Consider the following 24252-nt stretch of genomic DNA (forward strand, 5'->3'; position numbering starts at 1 on the left):
AGGTACATCGTAAGGAATTTGGGGTCGGGCAAATGGGTGTGTGAGCGATTTTGTTTTTTGTTTTTTCTCCCTACTGCAGTTCTCAACACATCATATTTTCCCCTTGTCTACTCTGTGGGTGGAGGCTCTTTCAGAAGAAGCTGGTAATGTGTGAGTATTCTTCTGTAACCAGTGTTCTCTTCTATTTTTATTGCTGAAATAGGCAGATGCCCTTTAATAATAATAATAATAATAATAATAATTAATAATAATAATAAAATTTGCAAACATTTGAATTAAATCTTGTAAACCAGGCACAGTGTGGGATATATCCTTGGTCCATATATTCTTCTAATCCAGTTCAAATAATTTCTTTTACTTCTGTATTTGACTGTGCTTGGTTAAAATAGGATTCTCCTGTATTCCTGTTTTGGACTTGAAAATCACATGAGTGCATGAACAGATGGGGTGATGAGGAAGAGTGCAACAAATAGTCATTTTGGAGGCTTCTTGTGTTACTGTTAGCCTAAACTGCTGGTTTTAAAAGAAAAGCACCGCTCACTGTAACACTCAGCTTAGCTTTTAAAAAAAAAAAATCTTTCCTTTAGAAAGAAGTCTAGTTTATTCTTCCAGGCTGAAAATTTCACCAGCTAGCAAAAGGTCTTTCTTGATTGGTTTTATTCTTGTTTCCACTTAGGAATGGTTTGAAGGTTACTACACCAGAGGAACAGTTCATTCTTCTTTCATCGACACCACAGGAAAAGGTAGGCAGATACAGAACTTCTTAATTACTTCTGGTGATGCTAGAGAGACAAGGTGTGTGAGACTATCTTTTATTGGACCAGCTTCTGTTGGTGAGTGAGACAAGCTTTTGAGCTACACAGAGCTCTTCTTCAGATCTGGGAAACATACTCAGTGTCACAGCTAAATACAAGATTGACAGATAGTTTAGCATAAGTAGTAAGCACATATTCTACGGGACCATTCAAGGTAGAGTGAACTGTTAACACCTGTAGAAAAGGACAAAAAAGGAGATCATGCATTAGATTGTTGTAATAAGCCACAAATCTAGTAACTTTAAGACCATGAATTTTAGTGTCTAACAAAGTTATGAATTTAAGCTCCCCAGCGTGTCTTTTGGAAGTATTGTGCAGGTTTCCTTTGAGGATAAGAACTGATAGGTCGGATATAGAGTGATTGTTTTGTAAAAAAGTGTTCACCCACAAGTGATAGTGTTTTTGTCTTTTCTCATTTTCCTCTGTGAGCTCATTGGAGAGCAGAGTGATTGATTGTCTAGTTTCACCTGCATAGTTGTTGTTGGGGCATTTAGCTCACTGGTTGAGGTACGCCACATGTTGTGATAGACATGTGTAGGATCTCTAGATCTTGAAAGGTGTGTTGGGGAGGTGTTGATCATTGTAGTAGTGGAGATATGTCTGCAGGTTTTGCAGCTGTTGTTCTGGCAGCTTTGAGTAGGTGTGTCCTGATCTGTGGGGAGCTTGCTTCTGATAATGAGGGTGGGGGATTGTTTGAAGGCCAGAAATGGGGGTTCAGGAAAGATTTCTTTCAGGATGGACTCCCCATTGAATATGGGTTGTAGTTATTCGATGATACCCCATATGTGTTCCAGTGTGGGGTGGTAGGTGACAACTGAGGCTGTGCAGTCATATTTCTGTATTGAAGCAGGTTCTCTCAGGGTATTTGGGTGGCTTATTCCATGATGTGATCTACTTCTCTGGTGGAGCGTCCTTGTTTGGTGAAGGTGGTTTTGAGTGTGTTAAAGTGTATATCCTGGACTTTCTCCTTGGAGCATCTTCTGTGGTGTCTGAGTGCTTGGCTGTAGATAACTAATTTCTTGGGGTGGTTGGGTGGTGGTTATTGGGCCTGTGAAGGTAGGTGTGGTGATCCATGGGTTCCTTGTATATAGTTGTCTGTAAGGTTCTATTGTTTGAACTGATTGTGGTGTCCAGGAAGTTGATGCTAGTGTAGGAGTGTTTCAGAGAGAGTTTAATGGAGGGGTAGTGATTGTTGAAGTTGTGGTGGAAATCTGAGGGAGTGTAAGTCATCTGTCCAGAGGATGAAAAGAGCATCAATGTATCTCAGGTATACCATTAGTTTTGTGGTGCATTTGTCCAGAAATTCTTCTTTGAGGTGGCACATGAAGAGGTTGGCATATTGGGGAGCTATATTAGTACCCATGGCTGCTCCCATGGTTTGGGCAAAGTGTTTGTTGTTGAATGTAAAATTGTTATGGGTGAGGATGAAATGGATGTGTTTTGGGTGGCTATCTGAGGGATTGTCCATCGTCTTGTAAATATCTCAGGCAGGCAGCTATGCTGTCATTGTGGGGGACGTTGGTGTACAGGGAAGTGACATCCATAATGATAAGGATGGTGTTCTGAGGGAGGTTGTTAATGTTATGGAGTTTGTGCAGGAAGTTGGTTGTGTCCTGGAGGAAGCTGGCCCTTTGCGTGGTGAGTGGTTTGAGTGTGGTTTCTGAGTCCCAATATTCCAGTGCTATGGCCAGATACGATGGGTCTGCCTGGCTTCCCTTGTTTTTGTATCTTGGGAAGCATATAGAATGTCCCTGAGGGGTATTTGTTGTGACTGAGTTTGTAGAGTTTCTCTTGGAGTTGTTTTGGGGAATGATTTGTTTATATCCCTAAATTCCTGTGCAAATTTTGGTGTGGGGCTGTCTTTGAGTTCTTTATAGTAGGTAATGTCAGAGAGTTGTCTGTTGATCTTGTTCACCTAGTCATTACAGTTGAGGACTATGATGGTGCCCACTTTGTTGGTTTGAACACTATGTGGTGCTTAGATTTCAGGAACTGTATAACTGTCTTCTCAGTGGTGGAGAGATTGTGGTGGATGTGATGTTTTTAAGGATTTCACAGCAATCAGTGTAATGATCAAGAGTGTGGTTTTGTCCACTCTGTGGGTCCAGTCAGCGGTTTCTTTTTTTCTTATGATTGTTGATGGGGATGTCGTAATTGTGAGTGGTGTCGTCATTGTTTGTGAAAGACTGTTTTTTGAGGCAGTGTCACTGGAAGAATTCTTCTGTTTCTCCACGTTAGTATGGTATCATGGTTCTGTGGAGGGGCAGAAGTTCAGTACTTTAGCGAGTAAAGATAATTCAGCTCCACTTACAGGTGGACTTGATAAATCGATGATGCTCGGGTGTCAGGTAGTGTCCATGAGATAGGTACTGATGCCATGGATTTTCCCGGAGGTGGTATTCTGTGAGTTGTGGAGTAGTTGTAGTTGGTTCCACTTTTTGTTTTTTCTGTTGGATGGCTGTCATGAGATTTTTTTTTTTTTTTTTTTTTTTTTTTTTTTTTTATTGTTGTTTTGGATTTCTTGTGTGTTTTCCAGGTAACTTTTCTGATTTGATTTTCTTTGTGTGTGGTTATGCTAAACATCCTTTTATAATGGGGTGATGGGCAAAAACATAATGGTCTGTCTTGTCTCACAGCTAATGTGAGAAGGTATCACATGTGAACAGTATTCATCCAAAGAACTAAAAAGTTTATTAATTTTATCTGTTAAAATGCCAGTTAGTTCTACATTTGTCCTTCAGTAATACCTGTGTAGAGAGAGAAGGATTAATAAAGACAAGGAACTGACAAATGTTTGAATGCTAATAAACTCATCTATAAATTGTGTTTCTGTTTCAGACAAAGTGGCTGAGGGCTCTAAGCCAAGCTGTGGATCAGGCTCTAAGGGGGACATCTGACTTACCACCTTATGGAAGTAGTGGGAATATTCAGAGACAGGAGCCCCCTATTTCACGTAGTGCAAAATACACTTTTTACAAAGACCCTCGGCTTAAGGATGCCACCTATGATGGACGATGGCTTTCTGGGAAACCCCATGGCAGGTAAAAGCATTCAGACTCAACATTTGAATGGGAAAGAGGAGGGAGTTGGATTGCTGTGCAAAATAGTCATTATTTTGCTTGCATAAAACGTTTTATGAGATTCTAGGGAAACTGGCTTATGGTGTGTATATGTGTTCCAGAGGGATTCTAAGATGGGCAGATGGAAGGATGTACTCTGGAATGTTCCGAAACGGCCTTGAAGATGGGTAAGAGCAGAGTTCACTACCTCTGAGCCAGAGAAGAGAAAAAGTGTTTTGTTAGATAGTGGTGTCTCTCTTTAGATCAAGGTTGTGTGTGTGTATATAAAGTGAACTACTTATTTAGCACCGAAAAAGCTTGCAGTCTGAAAGTAAACAAAACAAAGATCAAATGAAGGGTCAAAGGGGATGGTGAGAGATGGACAAGTGAGTCTGTGCTAACTTTATTTAAGAAGGAACCTGATTGCAAAAGTCACTCAACTTTATTGTCTTTGCTTACCAGCTAGGACTTCTGTTATATCCCAAGATTTTAAAAAAACTATTTAGCTTCATTTTTATTTGTTATTTCAAAAAGCTTATAATGCCTTAATATAACTCAGGGGTGCACCATCTTGAATACTGTATTAAGTTCTGGTCACTTCATCTCAAAAAGAGTAGAAATAGAGGAGGCCCAGAGAAAGGCAACAGAAATGAAAAGGCAAAGAAGGATTCCATAAAGGGAAGACTGGAGGTTAGGACAACTTTTAAGAGAGCTGATGATCAAGAAAGGGTTTGTGATAGTGATATGTAAAATGAATAGCATAGAGAAGAAAAAATTGGTAAATAGTCGTTCCCATCTCATAATACAAGATAGAGGAGCTTAGTCAGTAAAATTGAAAGGCCACATTTATAACTGATAAAAGAAATAACTTTTTCACAACATATAGTTAACCCATAGAATTTGCTTCTACACTGTATCATTGAGACCAAGAGCTTAATAGTTTTCAAAAGAGGAATAGACATTTTATATGGATAATGAGAACTGTGGTTATATTACATACTTATAAGGAACTTAAGGTAACCTTAGATACTTGTAAGGGACTTCAGCGAATAAATTACATATGTTAGGAAGTCCTGCTGCAAATGAACCCAGAGGAACTTTAGGATTGGAATGCTTACAGCCTGCAGGCAACTTCTAAACTCTATAGCTCAGCTGCCAGGATGTAACAGATCTAGGAGTTCCACATGGCCAGGTCAAAAACATTAAACTGTAGTTAAGATTAGAAATACTCATTTGCAATCGAACACCAATACACATATTTGGGAGTATGCAGCTCATGTGGTCAGTGTTGAATACTTTGTATTCAAATACAGGTATTTGCTTTCTGAACTACCTGCCTAACAAACCATTCTAAAAAGACATCAGCACCAATATCTTGAGCGTCTGACACTCCAGATGCACATTAAAGACCTGTCACCTTCCCCATATAGCTAGATACTTCACAATCCTTTTATTCCTTCAAGTATTGTCAGTGGTTATAGATGTTTGTCCATAGCCAAAATAATAATGTTTGTGACTGACCTATAAAGGTGTTTAGGAATTTAGACCTACCTTCAGTATTACTGCAAGCTATCTGTTTTACCTGAGCAGTGCACAGGGGATGGAGGCAGACTTAGGCTCTGAAATAAGAGATTCTTACCAAGAGCAGGTGGAGCACAAAAAGCCAAAGCACTGATGGAGGGAAGAGAAGGCTTACTACAGACCAGAATTAAATGTGTGGCAACAGTATAGAGGAAATTAACCTGGGAACTTAAAAGTTATTCCTTTTTTCAGTACAAAAAACTATTTCTAACTGCTAGAGCAGGAGACAGAGTTACCCAGTGCAGTCTAACGTTGAAATACATTGTTTTTGGTTCTATGCCTGCATTTGTAAATAACCGGAGTTTGAGTTTATCTGTACATTCATGTCATGGCTACTCATGTTTGCTCTTCATGTACTGTCAGGTATGGTGAATACAAAATACCAAACAAAGCACTGACCAAGGATGACCATTACGTGGGATACTGGAAGGAGGGGAAAATGTGCGGACAAGGAGTCTACAGGTAATGCCTTCTTTCATTAAGATAATATGTGCTCCTTGCAAGCATAAGTGTGTGGACCAAGAAGGAACAATAACTATTTGAACTTCAGCTGACATATCAAGTACAGCTTTCAGTACCAGTTTATTTCCTTTGGTTGGTGCATTGGAATTCAGTTTTCTTTCCGGAGGGAAGAACTAATGTTTGAAGTCCTCATGCTAGCATTTCTATTGCTATTTTCATATCCCCAAACTCCTGGCTGCAGATACTCTGGCTTAATTTCCACATTTATTTGTCAGTTTTCTAATATACAAGTCCACACCCACTCTGATAGCTGTTACGCTGTCCCTGTTTAAATGTTGATTCCTCCTTTGAGGAAAACCTCTGCAGGTTTTCTTTTGAAATTCATCATGACAAATCTCTTATGTTGGTATTTCATGTTTCACTTGAAAAAGGCTCTTAACTTTGTTAAGACCCATAAGCAGCAACCCTTTTTCATTCATGTCCTAAGCATATTTGTTAACTTGATTCCAGAACTAGGCTTGGGTTTAGTGCAATCTCTGAAAGAAAAGGGAAAAATTCAGTGTCTGTTCCTGGAAAATCCTGGGCTGTAAGAATACCGATCACAAGAACCTTACCTATTCTTTTTGTCATTACAGCTATGCCACTGGTGAGGTGTATGAAGGATGTTTTCAGGATAACATGCGTCATGGGCATGGTCTCCTGCGCAGTGGCAAACTGACATCTTCCTCTCCCAGTATGTTCATTGGCCAGTGGGTGATGGATAAGAAGACTGGATACGGAGTCTTCGATGATATCACAAGGTAATGTGTTGATATCAAGATTCTTAAACTTTTAATCTGACCCTGAATTACTTAAACTTTGGGGGAAAGGATTGATTCGGTATCTTTTTGTGTTTTCAGCTTCTGCAGTTTGACTTTAGTCCATTTTTGGCTTTCGGGGCTGAAGGGAGTGGGTTAGGAGCTCAAAGTATGGGTTCCATTCCACTGCTTCTGTTTGAACCAACATTTTTACATGCTCTCTGTCATACTTTCTGCGGCAATGACTGTGATACCTTATCTAATACCATCAAAACCTCTGCATGCTTTGCAGATGGCATAAGTAGTATACTCTTATCCCATAACCAAAAGCCTGAGTGTCCACTGATTACAGTAAAGGTTTAGGAACTAGATCATATTGGATTCTAATCTAGGCAAAGCCACTGATTTACTCTGGCAGCTGGGGTCAAGTTACTTCATCTCATCATGAATGAGCAAAGCAAACTGAAAAGATGAGATAAGAAGCAGGAGTTTACTAAAAACCTGATTCTTTGTGTGAGCAGAGCTAAGTAAATAGGAGCCACTTGTACAAAACATCTGAAGTCCTCTCTGCCAAGGTCTCCTTTCTGCAAGCTAGGAGTTTTTCGTGGAAGCTAAGGTAGCTGGTGCTAGTTCATGAAGCTGAAAGCCAATCGATGAGGTAGAAGAGTGAGAAGCCATGACCTGTCACTGTGTTTTTAATGAGAAGGAGAACTGTCTTGGCCTCTGTAATTGGTTCCACACATCAGTTTCACATTTGGTCCTGACCATTTGGGACTTTCCTTACAGTATTCTTCAGGCCTGCATAATATTTCACCACATATAAGGACTGATGTTCTTGCTATTGAATTACTCTTCACTTGCAAGTTCAGTTTTGGGCTTACAAAAAGCTAGGAATTCTGAAGGAGACTTCAGAAACTAGCTTTCACTGCCAGCTCTGTAAATAACTTAAGAATCAAAAGTAATGTGGAATTTATATGTCTTTAACTTTAATAACAACTGTTCCTCATTGATTTTTGGGTAGGAGGATGGTAGATTCATGTGTGTGGAGTGCAGAGGATTTCTTTCAGTACATTTACTCAAGGCACTGTGAATAAGGAATGAGTAGACTCCTTTTGTCTGCATCTCACTGGGTAGTAATAGTGACTTTAAGCAAAGCCAAGAATTTACCCTTCCCCTTCTCCATCCTAGAAGCTGAGCCAGCTGCCTCTGCTTCCTAACAAGTCCCAACCAGACAGGAGCAGGTGGCTGAAACCATGGATCAAACCAGCATCTCCCACTAGGCCATGGTACCAGGTGGAAAGCAGCTTTTTTAAGGATAAACACATTATTGAGCTTTTTCTCTATCATGGTTGTATTTTCTTGAGTGCCAAAAGCAAAATATTCCATAGCAAGCAAAATTATGTTAATTTAGTCAGGCATTGGTCTCCCTTGTCTGTCGTTTTGAAGTCGTTTGTAAGTTGGTTTCACTTACTAATTGAAGACAGTGAAATGCATAAAACCGTATGCCTTTTTAGGGTAGTAGAAAACACCGAAGAGAGTGTAAGATCTACTGCTTCCAAGCATACAACTAAATTCAAACACTCTAAGCTGATCCCTTTGAACTTGGAAAGGAAAGGCCCCTTTGAGTGTGTCTTTCAGTGGCCTGAAAGATTCATATGTTTACATGTAAAGGAATAACTCAGATCCTCTGAACTATTTATGACCACAATCATATTTAGCTATTACCCAAAAATCTTTCTTTTCAAAATGGCTCTTATTTCCTTAATCTTTGATACTGCGGAACCCTCAAAATGAATGTCTGGTTGTTTTATTTCAGCCCTTGCCTTTAAATATTGTTCGCCCATGAATGAAATGACTATCCTGATCACATTTTCCCCCCCATGCCCTCTTGAATATAACTGCCAGCTGTGGAATTAGCTTTCTTCCTCCCTTATTGGCCTACTCCAGTGTATAATGTGGGCCACCTCAGGTGAGGGCAGCTTAGTTTGTCATGAAATCAAAAGCTCAGACAAGAGGTCGGGGTACAAAAGATGTAAGGAAATCTTATTTTGTTTTATATAACCTTCACCCACCCTCTGCTATGCCTCACATTTGTAAGGATCTCCTTTTATATGTGGCTCTTTTGAAAGCTCAGTTTATGCTGATCCAGGTCAGCCACCAGGTTTTTTTTGTTACTTTCTGTAGCAGTTGTTCAGGTCTACTTGCTTAGATGTTGGGCTTATTGTGTTCTGTTTTAATAAAACTTTGAGTTTCTGAAAATAAGAACATAAACATAAGAATGGCCATAGTGGGTCAGACCAATCGTTCCTCTAACTCAATATGCTGTCTTCTGACACTGTCCAATGCCAGGTGCGTCAGAGGGAATGAACAGCACAGGCAATCATCGTGTGATCCACCCCATGTCATCCACTCCTAGCTTCTGGCAATTGGAGGCTAAGGACCCCAAAGCACAGTGTTGCATCCCTGACTATCTTGGTTAAGGGCCATTGATGGACCTATCCTCCAGGAACTTAACTAGTTCTTTTTTGAACCCTCTTATAGTTTGGGCCTTCACAGCATCTCTTAGCAACAAGTTCCACAGGTTGACTATGCATTATGTGAAGTACTTTCTTTTATTTATTTTAAACCTGCTGCCTATTAACTTCATTGGTTTGGCCTGGTTCTTGTATTATGTGAAGGAGTAAATAATGCATCCTTATTTACTTTCCCCGTACTAGTCACAATTTTATAGACCTCTATTATATCCTCTTAGTCATATCTTTTCCATGCTGAAAAGTCCCAGCCCTTTTTAATCTCTCCTCATATACAGCTTTACACATACCTTTAATCATTTTTGTTGCCCTTCTTGGTACCTTTTCCTATTCTAATATCTCTCTTGAGATGGGGCAGAACTGCACGCAGTACTCAAGGTGTAGGTGTACCATGGATTTATAGTGGCATTATAATATTTTCTGTCTTATTATCTATCCCTTTCCTAATGATTCACAATGTTAGCTTTTTTGACTGCTGCTGCACATTGAGTGGATGTTTTCAGAGAACTATCCACAATGATTCCAAGATCTCTTTCTTGAGTGGTAACAGCTAATTTAGACCCCATCGTTTTTATGTATATTTGATTGCTTTCCAATGTGAATTACTTTGCATTTATGAACATTGAATTTCATATGCCATTTTTTGTCCAGTCATCCAGTTTTGTGAGATCCCTTTTGTAACTCTTCACAGTCTGCTTTGAACTTAACTATCTTAAGTAGTTTTGTATCATCTGCAAATTTTGCCACCTCACTGTCTACCCCTTTTTCCAGACTATTTACGAATATGTCGAACAGCATTGGTCCCAGTACAGATTCCTGTGGGACACCACTATTTTCCTCTTTCCATTCTGAAAACTGACCATTTATTCCTGCTCTTTTTGTTTTCTGTGTTTTAACCAGTTACTGATCCACGAGAGGAGCTTTCACCTTATTCCGTGACTGCTTACTTTGCTTAAGAGCCTTTGGTGAGGGACCTTGTCAAAGGCTTTCTGAAAATCTAAGTACACTATATCCACTGGATCACCCTTGTCCAGATATTTAACCCCCTTCAAAGAATTCTAATAGATTGGTGAGGCATTATTTCCCTTTACAAAAGCCATGTTGATTCTTCCCCAACAAATTATATTCATCTGTGCCTGATAATTTTGTTCTTTACTATAGTTTCAACTATTTTGCTGAGTATTGAAGTTAAGCTGACTGATCTGTAATTGCCAGGATCACTTCTGGAGCCTTCTTTAAAAATTGGCATACACATTAGCTATCCTCCAATCATCTGGTATAGCAGCTAATTTTAAATGATAGTTTACATGCTACAGTTAGTAGTTTTTCAATTTCATGTTTGAGTTCCTTCAGAACTCTTGAATGAATATCATCTGGTCGTGGTGACTTAATTTATCAAAACCTCCTCTAATGCCACCACAATCTGGGACAGTTCCTCAGATTTATCACCTAAAAAGAATGACTCAGGTGTGAGAATCTCCCTCACATTCTCTGTAAGTGAAGACTTGCGCAAAGAATTCATTTATCTTCTCCACATTGGCTTTTTCTTCCTTGAGTACCATTTTAGCACCGTGATCATTCAGTGGCCCCTCTGACTGTTTGTTTGGCAGGCTTCCTGCTTCTGATGTATGTACATGTTTTTGAATTTTTGGCTAGTTGCTCTTCAAATTCTTTTTTTGGCTTGCCTAATAAATTATACTTTTACACTTCACTTGCCAGAGTTTATGCTCCTTTCTATTTTCTTCAGTAGGATTTAGCTTCCAATTTTTAAAGGATGCTTTTTTGCCTCTTATCACTTATTTCAGCAATGGTGGTACTTTTTTTGGTCATCTTACTATTTTTTTTAATTTGGGGTATACATTTAATTTGAGCCTCTATTATGGTGTCTTTAAAATTTTTCCATGTAGCTTGCAGACATTTCACTTTTGTGACTGTACCTTTAAATTTCCATTTAATAGCTGCCTCATTTTTGTATACTTCACCTTTTCTGAAGTTAAATGCTACTGTGGTGGGCTTCAACTTAATTATATCATGACTGCTATTACCAAATGGTTCAGCTATATTCACTTCTTGAACCAGATCCTGTGCTCCACTCAAAACTAAGTCAAGAATTGCTTCTTCTCTTGTGGGTTCCAAGACTAGCTGCTCCAAGAAGCAGTCATTTAAGGTGTCAAGAAACTTCATCTCTGCATTCCGTCCTGAGGTGACGTACCCAGTCAATATGAGGATAACTGAAATCCCCCATTGCTGAATTTTCTGTTTTTATAGCCTCTCTAATCGACCAGAACATCAGAAATGTTACACTTCATAGTAACAATCTTGCCACATCCAATCCACTGCAGAGTATTTTTGTTAAGATTTGTGTATATTTCTTGTGGTGAGAATCCTCTTTTTCCATTGAACTAATGAAACCAAATTAAAAAACAACATGAAGAGTTCAAATGTATGGCACATGACTCTTCCTGAACTTGTGACATCACACGTTCAATGCCATAATGGAGCCCAAGTGGGAGCAGATAATGAGCACTCTTTCCTTTTAAAAATTTTAATCTATGATTTCTTTCCACTATCTATTTCTGCAGGGGAGAGAAATATATGGGAACATGGCAAGATGACCTCTGCCAGGGAAATGGTGTTGTGGTTACTCAGTTTGGACTGTACTATGAAGGAGCCTTTAGCAACAACAAAATGATGGTGAGTTGGATGCTAGGCTGTATATGTATTTTTTCCCCAACTATTGTTTGTTCTGTTCAGCACTTCACATATCACTGTCAGAATCTAACACTTCAGTTCAGTCCAGTAATTTAAAAATGTTCTTTGTAATGACTGATCTGCATTTTGCTGCAATCTCCTACAGAAGCTGCCATTTAAAAAAGTTAACAATTGCCAATGGATGTCATCTGAGATACCACAGTATATCTCTATACCTAGAATGCGGTCTTTTAATGGTGACCACCATATAATGCCATTTGTCCGTAATTGCTCTGTTGTGTTCATTATGATTTTTTCTTTATATAGGGGACTGGGATTTTGCTTTCTGAAGATGATACAATCTATGAAGGAGAATTTTCGGATGACTGGACCCTTAGTGGAAAGGTTGTAATTATAGTTTTTTGGTATCTTTTTGTACATTTGTTCTTTCTTTTTTGAATCATTTCTCAATGGGGTTCAGTTTGTTAATTCTCTTCTCTACTCCCTTTTTCCACCTCACAAGGGAACCCTGACCTTGCCAAATGGAGACTACATTGAAGGTCTCTTCAGTGGAGAATGGGGATCTGGGATAAAAATCACTGGAACCTACTTCAAACCCAGCTTGTATGACAGTGAGAAGGACAGACCTAAAGCATTGTGAGTGATGGGTAGGGAATCATTTCTGTTCTGATAGAGTAGTGCCTTTGAGTATAACTGAAATTAATTACCAGTCTCATTCAAAGCTAGGTGGTTCAGCAGAAACATTTGACATAGAACAATATTTTTGACTCTCTTCTGTAGCTTTTCTAGGGTCAGTCATATTAACTCTCTGGTTAGAGAAGGGTCAGAGCATGGCATTGATGCATTGCATTGCTAAGCAGGAATTGCAGGTCCTTGAAGACTAGATGCAGGATGGTGTAAAGGGGGAGGCTTACTTTTCTCTCATGTTGGCTTTTTTCTTTTCTCCTCCACAGACAACTAGCTGGGGATAAAGGTAATGGCTGAGTTCAGAAACTGCAGGGGAAAAGGATGGGATAGTTACATTTCTAGGATTTTTCGCCACAGATCTTTGACTTGTCACTAGTTGTTTAAAAGTGTAAAAACTATGTCTAAAAAAATCACCTCCAGTAGAATAGGAATATGCATAGAAAGTAGCTAACAGCAACTAGAAATGTACTAGGGAGAACCTCCTGGATTACAAGCGATGGTATTTTCATATCTAGGCAGTTAATTCTAGAAAGGATCAATAAAACTCTCATTTGGGGGAACAGGTGGCTTTTTGGGTTAGTCTGCTGACTTGTCTCTAAGACCTGTGTTTGAGTCTCATTTATGTCATAATGAAGATGCATTTGATTTCATCCTTGTTCTCATTTGTCCAAAGAGTCATTGGACAAATTCATTGTGGGTGAAATTTCACAGTACTTGTTAGCACTGTATCTGGTTATACTAATATTATTGATTCTTTAATTTCAGAATCACTAAAGCTCATTCTGAAATTTCAGAAATGTATATTAAAATGAGAATTATAATCCACATGTCTTTACTTGGTTGACTTGTCACTCTGCTTCCTGAAGCATTTGCTGGTAATTTTTTTTGACAGCACTGACACCTACAATGTGATGCAAAGCTCAGCACTGAACACTTGCGATCTTAGCTAGCTATCTGCTTTGAACAGCAGTAGGGAGTCTGTGAATAAATGTATGTACACACTTGTGAAGATGGGCTGTGAAACAAAAAGAGTTCTATCTGTCTTTTTTCAAGTTGTCTTGACATTCATAACCTATTGGTATCATTGTAAAAAGTGCTAGTGCCCACCTTTTATGATGGTGTGAAACTAGACAACCTTTCAATCAAAATGCTGGTAGTTCTCATTGTACTTAGTTCTCAAATGTTGTGAAAAAATTAATAATTAATGGCTAAACTTACATCTGTATAAAACAGTTGATCACAGGGAATTTTTGTTCGTTCAGTGACTCTCTAGGCTTCTTTTCTGGAGTTTCAATAGTGGTGAAAGTAGACCAAGCCAAATGCAGCACATTCCCTTATCTCAAAACCATTTATTATGTCAAAGCAATAGATATTTGAGGGACCACATGTATTCCATATTAGAACAGATTAGGTATATGTGCTATAGGAACACTCTCTATTAAAAAGAATAGAGACCTGACTAATATGTTTCTAATGTGCTGAATTCTGGAAGTGACATTTGTTTATTTGTTTAATCTGTTAATGTTTTTAGGTACACAAATTGCTGTACATTTCAAGGCTGCTCTTTAATAAAAGGAAATATAAGGACCACACTGATCCTTAAATGAACTCATTTCAGAAATTTTTGATACTCAAACTACTCTAGATGAATCCTAATGCTTAACAGCAAAGATATTTTATATACCAGGTCATCTTACAGTGGTCCAATAAGATAATGTTCGATATTAGACTTAGCATTCATAAAATCTTAAATGTTCAGATTTCCTAAAACAAGTGTGAACATCTTACAAGCATGCCAATATATTTAGGCATAGTTTCACTGCTGGGTCTTGTTCCAAGACTGTTATGAATCAGGGTGGCAATTGGTGATGATTTTATCAGGAGGAAGCTTGGAATCCTGGCAGTGCCTGCTGATGAGAAATGGAAGGCAGTGTTTGAAGAATGCTGGCACCAGCTGGGCTGTGAGAATCCAGGTCAGGGGGACAGATGGAAGGCTTGGGACAGCATTGCTGTGGCTCTGACCACCAATCGACGTCAACACAAAGCCAGGTTAGTGTCCAGAAGTATAGTTGCCAAAATGAAGAAATTATTTCAAAATAAGATGGGATCTCACCAAAGGAAGATTAGAAAAATGTCTTTGAAATTTATATAGTTTGTGAAAATTTCAGAAGTGCATTGTTTAACTTTACCCTGTAACACAAAATCTCTTTTCCAGTACACATCTGCTGGTGGGAGTTAGTTTGGGTCATTACAGATGGTGTCATACATATTGTACCATACGTCTGTATGTGTGAGTGGGTACAGGTATCAGAGTGCAAGGCAACTGCATCTGTATTCCCTCTCTATGGTAATCAGTGATACACACACATAAGCTTCCAGCTCCCCTGTCACCGCCTCTCTTGGGCAGACACATGTCTGTCCTCTTCCTGCCTGGGGGTTTTTCAGGTTGAATAGTTCCCTGCCTACATTGACTATCCGAGCAAGTCAAACTGCCTAAGTAGGCCTTCTTTGCTTTTCTCCTCAGAGGCTATAAACAACATAATTGCCCATAGGTGTAAGTTAGCTACACAACCCTTTTTAAGCAAGCATATTTATACTTACTGGGAAAGCATTATAGACAAAACATTAGAACAATAAAGAAACTTGCCTGCATGCTAGTGAACTTATTAGAGATCACCCCAACTCCAACAAGGGCTACCACAGTGGCAGGTAATCAGTCCTTCAAATCCCACAAAGGAGTTTTTCTGCAGTCACAAGTTCATAACAGCTATTAGCTCGGAACAAGTACATCTATGAATCTGAGAGTCCTTCCTTTATACATTTTGAGTCTTTGATCTACAGAGACCCTGAATAGATAATCAGCCAGACAATGGGTTTGTCCTCAAGGTGTAACTTCAAAAGGTGGGACTGGAGGTGGTAAATTTGCATTCCTCTTGTCCACGTATTTCCTAGGGTACCCACTCAACTAAAAGTTGTCCTGTCTGACCCATTTTTTAAGATGCTTTGAAGCTCAGAGCACCTCTCATAGTTTACATTAGTCATATCTCTCAAAGTTACATGCAATCACACAGCAATACATGAGCAAGCACTCAAAGAAGAATGTTTGTCCATTCCCATGTAGGTGTGCATGCACCGTTGCCGGAAACTTTCCTAATGGTATGTGCCAGGTCAGCTGTGATGCCCCCTGGAATGGCGCCTTCATGGCGCAGTATATAGGCAGCTGCTGACCTTCCGCCCCCTCAGTTCCTTCTTTCTGGTGATGATTGCTGGAATGCTGTTCTTCTCTTGCTCTGCAAGTGATACATCTCAGTGGTTGTGCCTGTAATTAGATCTAAACAGTTAATAGAGTGTAAATAGCTAAGTAAATTTAACTTAGATTAGTTTAAGTACTCTAAGATCCTCACAGTACAGGGCTATCCTGGCTAGGGAACTGGGGTATGCCTCAATCCCGGGGCTTCCAGCAGCGTGGGACTTGCTTGAAGAAAATACTGGTAAGTGACCTGCATGATAGGTGCCTGACGTGCCTGAGGGATGGGGACATCCCAGTGAAGTGCCAGGTTTGTAAGAACTTCAGGCCCAGAACCAAAGAGGACGGGAACAGTAGACTAAAGTTCCTCCTGATGGAGGCCGCATTTTGCCCTGAGTTGGAGCGACAACCAGACCTAACACCAAGCACCTCCTCAGTTAGGAGTGCACCAGCCTCAGAGAACCACAAAGGAGTCAGGTATCCCTGGCACCATTACACGCCAACTTTTATACTTCTCAAAATGATTCATAATGTATTTGAAAAGTTAAAATAAGAAATAGAAGCTGTGGAAGAGAGAAGCTCAGGTAGAAGCTAGGGAGAAGAGTTTTCAGTTGATATTTAAAAACCACTAATAAAAAAATAGACAGGCTGTAAAGAGCTTCAGGGAAGGCTGTTGTATCAAGAATGTCAATTGTGCAAAGGAAAAGAGGAAGTTGGCATTAAATGAAGGTGGGGGAGAGATCCATGAGACAGCTGGAGCAAATCTATGTGGGGTTTTTTAAACAAGGAACCATTTTTAACATAATGCTGAAATCAATCTTCAACTCCATAGATTTTCTACAGAAGAGAGTTAGTGAGGTCCTGTTATTTCATAGACATGACAAGGTGGGCAGCAACATTCTGCACATTCTGGATTCTGTAGAGGTGAGATTTTGGGAGGTCCCAGAGAAGCAAATTGCAGCAGCAGCGATGAGAGCAGATAAAAGCATGGATGAGAAATTCTGTGGAGGTGAAGTTGAGGCAATATTGTGGAAGTGGTGACAGGCACATTTGCAGGTATAGATGCAGGAAGAGAAAGAAAGTTCAGGATGAAGGACAATGTCAACACTGAGAGGTTTGAGAAGGGAAATAGTGTTTCCTAATACAGCATATCTTCTCCCACCTCACTTTTTTAAAATGTATAATCTTTTCAAAAAAATATTCTTCATGTATCTTTATTCTAAAATCTGCTGAAATACATGCACGTGTACTTTGCATGTTTCATGTATAATCCATACAATATCTCTCTATCCTTGTATCTCTCTGCAGCCCAGAACTATTGAGTCGTTCACACGCTCAGACACTGGAGAGTTTAGAGTTCATTCCACAACATGTTGGTGCCTTCACACTAGAGAAATACGAAAATATCAAGAAATATTTAATAAAGGTATCCTCACCATCCTCTAACATTGCTTGCTGTTGTCTATAAAGCATGATTTCAGGTGTCATAACTTGTTCATTGCCACTTAAATTATCCAGCTGATTTCAGTCAACATCAATGTACAGTATCTCTTTGGTCGTTTCTGTATTTCCATATTTATGGCCCTAGTTAAGCTCTTGCGCTCTCACAAGTAATTGCCAAATTCACTTAACCAACTAATTTAATAAGAAAAATACATGGGAGCTTCTTTCTATAGAGCCTGAGCCCTCATGGTCACTTCTATAGTAATACAGTCTGCTCCTGGAGTCTCAGTTCTTTGCTTCTTTGGCTACATCACCTTAAAAAGTGTTGGGTCCCCACTGAGCATTCTGTGAAATTTGGAGGTGCTTGCGAGGTTATTGAAATATTTTGTGGGTTTTCTGTATAACTACATAGATGATTTGCTGAAATACCTGAGGAGGCTGTTGTATGAATTCTAGAGGAGTTTTCTATGCTTTTCAGCTGATAAGTGTAAACTTTATTGTCAAAATCAGTGACTTTGTGAAGCTAGTTGATAGCTGTAGTGTTTTGTATGTGTAGTTGATATGTTTGTGTGTTTAAAGGTTAAGTTGTTGAACCTTGAGTAGTTGAACTGAGACTCCTGCTTGCATCCCTTGTACTCAAAAGTTTATTTTTTGTTGATAAGGGATAACATTTCTTTCTCTTGGATTTGTCTTACTGTTGCATAATTGGTGACTCTGATTAATACCTCTCTACTCAGGCCTGTGACACACCTCTCCACCCTCTGGGGAGGCTTGTGGAGACACTAGTAGCTGTGTACAGAATGACCTATGTTGGAGTGGGAGCCAATCGGCGGTTACTACAGGAGGCAGTAAGAGAAATTAAATCCTACCTTAAACGCATCTTCCAGTTGATCAGGTAAGAAGCATCGTATTTTAAGTCAGATTGCTGCAGGTTCAACTGAAAAACATGTCATTCTCCTAATCTAGCTAGTATTAATTTGGCCCAATATGCCAGCATCCACTCATTCATTCCTCTTAAATGTGAAACCCTTTAAAGAATCATGAGAGGATTCTGTGTTTAGCTGATTTGATGAATCGTAATGGAAAACCCTAAACCCCTTTCCTCCTGCAGCACTACTCATTAAGACTCTGTTATCAGTGGAAGGTATTCTTCAGCGTAGTTATTTCTACCTGGGCTCTAAGGGCTTGTCTATATAGTGCTTTACTACACACTAGAGGAATGTAAATTCTAGTGTGCACTAGCATGTTGTTCACATATTGTCCTGTTTCAAAGAATACTACAGTAATGCAAACTTGTAGTGCACACCAACAGGGTCCACAAAGCCCAGTTAGTACGCAGCACGCAAGCACACACTGGAATTTAGTCTAATTTAGTGTGGATTAATGCATCATGTAGACAAGCCCCTAATGCAGGTTTCCAAACCAGTGTATGCAGACTTGTTTGAGGGAATGGTGTTAGAGCATTATATAAACCAAGCTCAGACACATAGCACAGTGTTCACAGGCGTGTATTTAGTAAGAATTGTATATTCTCCATCCACATTAAAATGAAGAGCTGTACTTCGATTCTTGCCAGCGGCTACTGTTGTAGCACTGTAAGTTATTCTCCAAGCTGTCTGTCTATTATTCCACCATGGATATTTGCATTTTTAATATAGACACACATTTTATTGCAAAAGTGCATGTTTTAGTTGTTTAATTTTGACTGGGAAAACATTACACCAACATGTACTGAGACTGTTAACTAAACCTTGTTGTTACACACATGGACACGTTCTGTGAACCCCAGTATAAGCTTTTTATAGAACGTGTATTTTAAAAAGCAAATCTGTAAATATAAATTAGAAAACTGCAAAATATTCAAACATATTTTATGGTTTGTTTTTTTCAAGCCAAAGAGTACTTACATTCTGTGCAAACATTCTGACACTGTGCTACTCTATCCGGGTTGGTAGTTGATGACAACTTTAATTATTAACTAGTAAGGAAAAGATGAACTAGAAAATAAGGATATATATTTAAGAATCTTAAATTAGGAAAACAATTCTTTCAACTCACAATTTACCCTAATTCTCTGTGCTATACTGCATAATTCCAAATATTTGTTCTTCTTTGAATGATTGCTCATGTCCATTCCACTATAGATGAGTGCATGCCACAGTGCACGGTGGCCGGAACTTTTCCCCTTAGCAGACCCTGTAGGGTTGGCTCTGGTGACCCCTGGAGTCCCACGCATATGCTGCAGTATATGAGGCACTGCCGGCCTTACGCCCCCTCAGTTCCTTCTTTCCGCCCGTGAGGGTTGCTGGAACTAGCCTTGCTCTCTGCAAGTACTATTCCCCTTCTTGAACTCTTTGTTATTCGAAGTACTTTAGTTTTAAGTAGTTGTTAAGTAGTGTTAAGTGTTGTTAAGTGTAGTTAGATAAGAAGTCCCTGAAGGATTTAGAGTGGCAGGGCCATGCCCCAGTCGCCTGGATTTAAGCCGTGTGCCTCCTGCAGGAAGGCTTTCCCGCTCAGCGACCTCTACGATCAGTGCCTTAAGTGTCTGGGGGAAGAGCACAGGCAAGATAAATAAGATCTGCAGGGCTTTTAAACTGCGGACTCAAAAGGACCGAGAGATCTGGTTAAAAGCACCGCCCAGCATCCGAGCCATCCCGCTCCACCTTGGCACCGAGCATCACTTCAGTGCAGAGTGCACCGCCGGCACTGGGCAACATCCCCGGAACCGAAGAAGAAGAAACAGCGCACGGAGCATGGACACTCCCCTGCGTCGTCGGTACGGGAACCCGGTTACCAATTGAGGACCCCACTCCATGTAGTCCCCGATGCGGAACCCGGTTGCCGGAGTCCGACTGGGCACCACGGAGTCTGGAGCAGAGCCGGTCTCAATCACCAAGAGGCAAGCAGCACCACAAGTCATAGGTACCGAGATGCTGCTCCGGTACCGAGAGCTCTTCAGTGCTCTTCTCTATCCATCAGCACTGCTCGTGGCGATGGAGGCGGTCCTCATCATCCTCCACGTCAGAGGCATCGAGAGGACGGTCCCCAGCATGGCACGGCACCCGGGACCGAGGATGGGTATAGCACCGCTGGTCTAGTGGCTTGGGGTCCCACGAGGGGGACAGTCGTTGGGACAGCTGACTCCCCCATAAGGCATTGCAGCAGGTGGCGCAGTCAGCCCCCATTTGGCCCCAGGGACGATGGCCGCAACAATGGCCTAATTGGCACCATGCGGTATCCAGATGGGACCGGGGCCCCAATCCACCCTATCAGCAGGGGGTCAGTCTGTGCCCCCGGTACAGGAGAAGGCCCATACACACCACTCCTTGGACAAGGAGTTGGACCCATGGAGGGACCCTCTATGGGTGCATCCCTTCGTCAGGTGGGGGAACACCCACAGAACGTGCCTCGGCAGTCCTCTTTCTCCTCCCTGGACAAGGCAGTCTCCAGGGACCATGTGGCGCCACTGGAGGATTGCAGGGAGCACCAGGAGCTCCTCAAGAGGGTGGCCTCTAACCTGGGGCTGGAGGTCAAGGAGTTAGTGGAGGCCATTGATACCCTCTTCAATGTGCTGGCGGTGGTGGCCCCAACGAGAGTGGCCTTACCAGTCTACGATAGGGTCCTCAAAATTGTTAAGGCCCTGTGGCAAACCCCTTCCTCGGTCGCCCCTACATTGAAGGTGGCTGAGAAGAAGTATTATGTCCCAGCTGCAAGGTTCGAGTATTTGTTCACTCATGTTGCCCTGGGATCCCTGGTGGTAGACGCAGCCAACCAGCAGGACGGGCAAGGTCAGCTGGTTCCACTACCAAGAACAAAGACAGCAAAAAGCTGGATTTGTTTGGGAGAAAAATTTATTCCACGGCAGCCCTGCAGTTCAGGATTGCCAACCATCAGGCCCTCCTGGGCAGATATAATTTTAATTTGTGGGACTCCTTCAGGCAGTTTCCTGAGACCCTGCCCCAGGACCAGGCCGCAGACTTCACCACCATCCTGGATGAAAGGATCACAGTGGCTAGGGCAGCACTCCAAACGTCCAGTGATGCTGCTGACTCAGCGGGTAGGACCATAGCCTCCACCATTTCCATGAGGAGGTGCTCGTGGCTGCAGTCCTCAGGCCTGTCCCAGGAGGTGCAGCATTCGATCCAGGACCTCCCCTTCAATGGGTCGGCCCTGTTCTCCGATCAGACCAATGCGAAGCTGCACAGTCTGAAAGACTCCAGAGCTATGCTTCGCTCCCTGGGCCTGTACAAGCCCCAGGCTTCCAGGCGGTAGTCACAGCCCCAGGCGCAGCAGCAACCAAGGCCTCCGCCTAGGCCCTTTCAGCCTGACAGAAATAGGGGGTTTAGAAGATGGAGTCATCCCCCCCAGCTCATCCTCAGCCCCCCAGCAGGGGCCCCCCAGGGGGTTGGGCAATTGGAGGAGGCAGTTTTGATGGTGCACCTGAGAGTGGCACCCCTACTGTTCTCCTGGATCTGCCCCGCCCCTTCCTAAACAGGTTGAGGCCCTTCTATTCCGAATGGGCAAAGATTTACATCAGACCGTTGGGTCCTTGGGATAGTCTCAGGGGGCTATGCCATACAGTTTTCTTTTACCCCCTCCCCCAACAACGCCCCCCACCTCCCCAGTCCCGCGGCAGGGACCCCTCTCACGAGCAACTCCTCTTGCAGGAGGTGGACACCCTCCTCAACATAGGAGCGATGGTTATGGTTCCTCAAGACAGAAGGGGGAAGGGGTTCTATTTAAGGTATTTCCCCCTTTGCCTTTGGGATGAGGGTCTGAGACCCATATTAGACCTGCATCGTCTAAACAAATACGTCAAACAACTCAGGTTTTGCATGGTTTCCCTAGCCTCCATAATCCCTTCCCTGGATCCAGGAGGCTGGTATGCCACCCTTGACCTCAAGGACGCATACTTTCATGTGTCCATCCTCCCCAGCCACAGGCACTTCCTCCGCTTCATGGTGGTTGGCTCCCACTACCAATTTACAGCCTCCCTTTTGACCTATCTTTGGCTCCTAGGGTGTTCATCAAATGGCGGTAGTGGCCAACTGAGGCGAGAGGGTGTGCAAATCTTCCCTTACCTGGACGATTGGCTGATATGGGGCAGGTCCAGGTCCCAAGTGCAGGAGAGTGTGACCCTCACTTGCTCCATGTGCAGCAGGCTGGGACTGCTCATAAACGAGCAGAAATCCACACTAAACCCAGTGCAGCGTATAGAATTCATTGGGGCGACCCTGGATTCCTCCCAGGCCAGAGCCTTCCTGCCTCAGCCATGTTTTGGGGCCATGGTCTGTATCATCTCCCAGCTGCACCGATGCCCCATGACAACAGCCAGGCACTGCCTACAGCTGTTAGCCACATGGCGGCCTGCTGCACCTATAGTGAGACTAGCTCGCCTGAGGCTCAGACCGCTTCAGGCGTGGTTGATCTCAGTATATATGCCGAGCAGACACCCACTGGATCGGATGGTCACAGTTCCCCTACCCGTCCTAGCCTCCCTAGACTGGTGGAGGTCTCCCAGGGCCGTGTTGAAGGGCGTTGCATTCAGGGAACTGGTCCCATTGGTCACCATAATCTCCGACGCCTAGGATGTAGGATGGGGAGCCCACATCAGCGCCAACCTGAGCACTCAAGGGCTCTGGTCAGGGGAGGAGAGGCTCCTGCACATCGTGAAGGAGCTGAGGGCTATTCGCCTAGTGTGCAGGGTGTTCCTCTGATTCCTGACAGGCAGTGTGGTGCAGGTGGTAACGGACAACACCGCAGCTATGTTTTATATAAACAGGCAGGGAGGGGCGCGCTCTTCGGCTCTCTGCAAGGAAGCTACCCATTTGTGGGACTTCGCCGTGAGGCACGACTTCCACTTGACTGCCTCTCACCTCCCGGGAGTGAGGAACGACGAGGCAGATCACCTCAGCCGGTCATTTCTACCCCGCCACGACTGGTTGCTGCACCCGGGGTAGTGACTACGATCTTCCAGAAGTGGGGTGTTCCCCAACTAGACCTATTCCCATCTGCCTAGAACACGAAGTGCCCAAGGTTCTGCTCACTTCGGGGTCACAAACTGGGTTGACGCATTACTCATCGACTGGACGGGGACCCTCATGTACGCATTCCTACCCATTCTGCTCCTGCCCAAGGTCCTGCTGAAAATAAAGAGGGACAGGGTGGATGTTATATTCATTGCTCCAGCCTGGCCAACACAGCACTGGTTCAGCATGCTGCTCTACCTTTCGATGGCCCCGCCCATGGAGCTCCCGAGGTGGCATGACCTTCTCTCAGGACCATGGTCGCCTGTTGCACCCAGACCTGGACTCCCTGCACCTCATGGCCTGGAGGCTCTGTGTCTGATGGAGGGAGAGAGGTCCTACTCGGTGCAGGTACAACAAGTCCTGTTGGGCAGCAGGAAACCTATGCAGGTCATGTATTGGGCTATGTGGAAATGGTTTACCTCTTGGGCGGAGGCCCGAGGCATTCTGCCCAGCCTCTCGCCTGTGCAGGCAATCCTGGAGTACCTGCTCCAGCTAAAGCTCCAGGGTCTGGCCTCATTGAAGGTTCGCTTGGCGGCCATTTCGGCCTTCCATCAGCTGCTAGAGGGACTGTTCTCCCATCCCATGTCAGTCAGGTTCCTTAAGGGGGTGGAGAGGCTTTATCCACAGGTCCGCAAACCGGTGCTTCCCTTGGATCTCAGCCTGGTCCTCTTGAGACTCACGGGGGCCCCCCTTTGAACCCATGGCTTCATGCCCTCTGCTCATACTTTCATGGAAGGTAGCCTTCCTGATGGTCATTACTTCAGCTAGGAGAGTCTCCAAAATTAGGGCCTTGACCTTGGAGCCCCCTTATACAGTATTCTATAAGGATAAGGTGCAGTTAAGGCCACATCCAGCCTTTCTGCCCAAGGTAGTTTCCCAATTTCATTGT

The 24252-nt window shown here is 42.5% G+C and overlaps 1 protein-coding gene across 3 annotated transcripts in view; it reads left to right on the forward strand.

Moving 5' to 3' along the window:
* Nucleotides 1–24252, forward strand: part of ALS2 (alsin Rho guanine nucleotide exchange factor ALS2) — a 76087-nt gene that overhangs the window by 41446 nt on the left and 10389 nt on the right. For all 3 annotated transcript variants that reach the window (XM_067548893.1, XM_067548894.1, XM_067548895.1), the window contains 12 exons: nucleotides 80–150; nucleotides 677–743; nucleotides 3654–3856; nucleotides 3997–4062; nucleotides 5819–5917; nucleotides 6553–6717; nucleotides 11828–11939; nucleotides 12264–12341; nucleotides 12460–12593; nucleotides 14526–14693; nucleotides 17200–17317; nucleotides 18072–18229. In XM_067548893.1, coding sequence (XP_067404994.1) covers nucleotides 80–150; nucleotides 677–743; nucleotides 3654–3856; nucleotides 3997–4062; nucleotides 5819–5917; nucleotides 6553–6717; nucleotides 11828–11939; nucleotides 12264–12341; nucleotides 12460–12593; nucleotides 14526–14693; nucleotides 17200–17317; nucleotides 18072–18229 — 1439 coding nt within the window. The remainder of the gene's footprint in view (nucleotides 1–79; nucleotides 151–676; nucleotides 744–3653; nucleotides 3857–3996; nucleotides 4063–5818; nucleotides 5918–6552; nucleotides 6718–11827; nucleotides 11940–12263; nucleotides 12342–12459; nucleotides 12594–14525; nucleotides 14694–17199; nucleotides 17318–18071; nucleotides 18230–24252) is intronic.

This window comes from Emydura macquarii, unplaced genomic scaffold (assembly GCF_026122565.2).
Source record: "Emydura macquarii macquarii isolate MOO-44397 ecotype Brisbane River unplaced genomic scaffold, CSIRO-AGI_Emac_v2 contig_1253, whole genome shotgun sequence".
In the NCBI taxonomy this organism is placed as follows: domain Eukaryota; kingdom Metazoa; phylum Chordata; order Testudines; family Chelidae; genus Emydura; species Emydura macquarii.